Raw genomic sequence first — 4,522 nt, 5'->3', positions numbered from 1 at the left:
CATAACTAGACTTTAAACCAGACCTTAACTCAGTGTAGACCTTTAACTAACTGGACATGCAAGACACGTGGTTCATCATATGTCTGGTGGTGGCAGGGTTGACTGTGGTCGGCGTGTTCCTGTGCGTGTGCTATCGTGTGCGTCAGTGCACGAGCAAAACGTGAGCTGTACCTGAGTCAGTGTTTGCATGTTTGTGTGTGTGTTCTGCATGTAGAGTGTGTGTGTGTGTGTGTGTGTGTGTGTGTGTGTGTGTGTGTGTGTGTGTGTGTGTGTGTGTGTGTGTGTGTGTGTGTGTGTGTGTGTGTGTGTGTGTGTGTGTGTGTGTGTGTGTGTGTGTGTGTGTGTGTGTGTGTGTGAGAGAGACCACCATGCCATGCTGGAGCCCTGGGCTGGGTTGTGTATCTGTGAATGGGGTAAGTTGGTGGAAATGCTGTGAAAAGTTTAAATATAAGACGATAGATAAGTATAGATCATATATTATTACTATTATGATTATCATTATGAATACTCTTTTCTCTCTCTTCATAAATTTAAGTGATCGGGTCTTTGCTTCTCTTTCTCTTTTTCAGTGTTCTTTTTTTTAGAGATTAATATTGTTTTTACTTTTTGTATTTGATGTAATGTGAAAAGGGAATAGGCACAATAAGCCATTGGCTTCAGCCTAGTCCTTTTTGGTCTGTTCTACTGATTCATGTGAAATGAATAAATTGTAATTTCTATTTTTCAGTGGTCAACATCTCAGAGGCAAATATTGTACTTTTATTCCACTACAAACTTTAGTTACTTTGTAGATTTCGATTCTTATCACAAAACCTTAACCACTTCAACCTTATCATTTCGGCCGTTTGAAAATAGCCGATCTGCAAGCTCAAAATGTGTCGCGATGCAACGCGTTCTGAGCTTGTAGATCGATTGTAGATACCAATACTTTTGTACTTTCACTCAAGTACATTTTGAATTCCGGAGTTATTTCATTGCAGTATTGATACTTTTACTTAAATTAATAAATTGTCATTTCTATTTTTTAAGACCAAATAAAACAGTGGTTCTCAACCTTTTCAGGACGTGAGGCATTATATTTTGTATAACACGGTTCTATTGGGAAAAATAGCAGATCTACATGCTCACAGTGAGCATGTGGATCGGCTATTTTCACAATGTCTGCCTCAAATATTTGACAATTTGGCCAATGTTTAATTTGTCATTTTAGAGGTATTGAAAAGTAGTTAAATTGTCACTTTAGAAATGTGCAGATACCCTCCATATAAAACAATGTTGCACATAACAAGTTAATCATCTGGGGACCCCCAAATTAACTTGGGGACCCCCGTGGGGGTCAACCCACAGGTTGAGAACCACTGAAATAAACTGCTACTACTCTTGTCTCCATCAGAGCGTGGTGTCCTCGCCGGCGGGGCTGTGGAGGAGGATGTTCCGCCGGAAGAAGAAACAGCAGCAGGCGGCGCTACTGCTGCCGGGGGGTCGGCGACCGGGGCGGGCCAGGCCCGAGATCTCCATGCCGCGGGACTTTGAGCACCGCGTGCACACCTCCTTCGACCCGCTGCGCGGCTGCTACGTGGGGCTGCCCTCCCAGTGGCAGAGCATCATAGACACCCTGCGCAGGCCCAAGCCCATGGTGGACCCCTCCAGGATCACCGACATCGAGCTGGGACCCAAGAAGGTAAGGGACTCCCGCATTCTTCTACTGTTCAAGTTCATTATTCCGACGCACCTGCCCCTCTGTAGGTGTGCAAAAGGATGCTTTTCTTCAAAACACTGTACAGTAACGAAAGCACTTTCACTTAGAAGCAGGTTGTTCTATATTGTGATAGCAGGGGCGTCACAAGAGGGGGGGGGGGGGGGGAGTAGGACTGAGTTACTAGGGCCCAAGGTGGAGGGGCCTTAATTATTTTATATGCGAGGCGTTTTGTGCTTGTAGATCTGCTGTTTTCACTACTTTTGTGCGATGGCCATGTATGATGAAGCAGGGCTTTACTTTGATTTTATAAGCAATATTTTTTAAGCGAACATTTTGTAACTGAAATCTTTGCCTCTGGGGGGTCTCTGGAACTAAATATTTTGAGATGGGAAACAACAGGATTTGAGATATTCAAAAACGTACACAAATGTTCACAATTTAAAAAGAAAATAGCAGATATGCAATCTCGCAGCGCGCTGTGAGCTTGTATATCTGCTATTTTTCGAGAGCTAAAGCACAAAATGACGCGTAATAATGCGTTCCCAGTCTAAATGGGTCAAACCCCCTCCCCCTATGAAGAACATTCATGGGGGGCCCCGCAGTGAATCCTTGTACCCAGGGCCCAGAATTTGATGCGACATCCCTGCGTGATAGTAATCAAGTTGGGAGTTGTTCAGTAACAGGGGGTCTCAATCCCATGTCTCTCCAGCTCTTTAATCGGGTACACATTATTGTGTATCATTATTTTATGCTTTAACTATGGAGAATAAGCGTAAGGCGGAGTTAGGGAGGGGTTTCGCTCCAGATGACGTATTTCCCGTCGCCATCTTCGAGGGACGTCACTTATAATAATAATAATAATAATAACAAGTGCACTACAACGTTTACATAACCTACTCATGATGATACTATTACTGTATGTAATATTGAGATAGATTGTAGGCTACTTATCATCTAAATTAACCATATCAAAATGTAATCAATCTGCGGGACATTTCTCTCTCAAAATAACAACCTTTCTGTGTTATTTCTTATCCTGGTAAACATCATGGATCTACGACAGACAGCGTCCTTGTTCAGCCATGCCAGACATCTTTTCTCTTTTGTAAAACAAAACCGTTTGCTCAATCTCATTGTAGGCTATAATAGCCTATAATATATTCAATAGAAATATATCTTTATGCCAAATTACAAAACCAAACCTGAGTGGCCCCGTAACAGTCTTGTCTGATTCCGTCCCGTTCTGATTTTTTTTTGAGACCCGTGACATTGTCCCGGAATCCGTTTATTTCCGAGGTTCCGAGAGACCAGACCATTTAGCTTATGATTAGGCTATTAAAAGCCCCTTGTGCGTGCCTCTGCCTTTCATGTGCGAGGTCTACTCAATGATCAATCTAACACTCACTTTCTGCAGCCGTGCACTGTAAACTGATTGACAGGCACTGTCAGAAGTCAGATCGGAGGTGTAAACTTTATCATGTAATGTAGACTTATTATTGTCCAATGCTGCTGGTTGGTTGCCTAGGAATCTATAATATTAACATTGAAACAAAAGCCAGGGAGAAAGGAATGCTTTTAGGCTATTTTCTATCAGAGGTAAGTCATTTTCCGTTTGTTTGTCATAGTTGTACTTGTACGCTCACCGGCTCACGCTGGTGCTTTCTCATCAGCCGGACGCATCACTCGTGCATTACGCACAGAAGGTCTTTCACCCCCGTTAATCTGATCCTAGACCAGCATAATCATCACAGTTAGACAGCCATTCTATTCTATCAGAAAGAAAGGGAGAGAAATGGTCGAGTGAGCTTCACTTTGTATTGTGAGTAAAACGGGACCTGTTGTCAATGGTGTTGCATTGCCGATTATAATATAGACCTAATCTCTTTAGGCCTAAGCCTATTTATTAAACCACAATCGAATGTTATTTACTTGCATAACACTTTTTTAAATTGTATTTTATATTTAGTCACTGGAAAATGTTTCAACATCTGATCTCTCAGTACTGTTGCCTCAAGTTGGAAATGAGAACATATTAATGCTTCAGTGCACTTGTTAAAACACCAACAATGCAACACTGTCCACCTATTACAAAATTAGAGTGACAGACACCCAAGTTAGAGATAGGAGAAGAGTGATCTAAGCCACACACACTCAGCTCTTGTGGAAATCTCCAATTCTGGTCTTCTGTTGTAATCTTTTTTCTCCAGTCGCCCTGTCTCTCCGTTTTTGTCTTTGGTTAATTGAATTAATTGTTTTGAATTAGATACCTGCTGTGGCCATCTGTTATTTGATTGATTGAATACTTTAGTCAGTACACATGTACACACATGTACACAGCCAGCCTACACACCACCTCACCGACAAGAAGCAACTACAGACAGTCTTTTTTTTTTTTTTTTTTTTTTACTTTTTTTACTGGTCTCCCTCGGCAATGGCGGCCGAAGTGGGCGGAGTTAACTCCAAATCGGCATACAAAACGTCATACACTTATTCTCCATTGAAAAAATAGCAGATACAAGCTCACAGCGCTGCACCGAGTGCCGCGCTGCGAGCTTGTAGATCTGCTATTTTTGAAAAATCTTGAAAATTAGAATTTTGACCCGATTCTATAAGTGTCTTTTCAATCGTTCTAAGATGTTTTGAAAAACCTATGTTTCTATGTCAGCAATCTGGCCAGCCATTGTCAAAGAAAAAATCCTTTTGACTTAACCCTTTCCAAGCCACGGGGAGCCCCTTAAAGTGGAGCCCCGACCTACTTATATCGGACATCTGAGCAAGGAGGTGACGTCATTGCCTTTCTTTCTTCATGCTTCCTTGACACTG

The 4,522-nt window shown here is 42.1% G+C and overlaps 1 protein-coding gene across 1 annotated transcript in view; it reads left to right on the top strand.

Annotated features, from left to right (window-relative positions):
• Window positions 1–368: 368 nt before the first annotated feature.
• The window catches only part of LOC308300826 (serine/threonine-protein kinase PAK 6-like), a gene marked incomplete at both ends in the record, with an annotated part of 24,276 nt that continues 20,122 nt past the window's right edge, over window positions 369–4,522 (top strand). The window contains 2 exons of the mRNA XM_080744724.1: window positions 369–413; window positions 1,394–1,681. Of these exons, the coding sequence (XP_080600850.1) occupies window positions 369–413; window positions 1,394–1,681 (333 nt within the window). The remainder of the gene's footprint in view (window positions 414–1,393; window positions 1,682–4,522) is intronic.

Source organism: Nannobrachium achirus (assembly GCF_963921795.1).
Source record: "Nannobrachium achirus genome assembly, chromosome: 16".
NCBI classification, from domain to species: Eukaryota; Metazoa; Chordata; class Actinopteri; order Myctophiformes; family Myctophidae; genus Nannobrachium; species Nannobrachium achirus.
The sequence above is the reverse complement of the archived record's forward strand: the minus strand, read 5'-3'. Positions and strand labels throughout refer to the sequence as shown.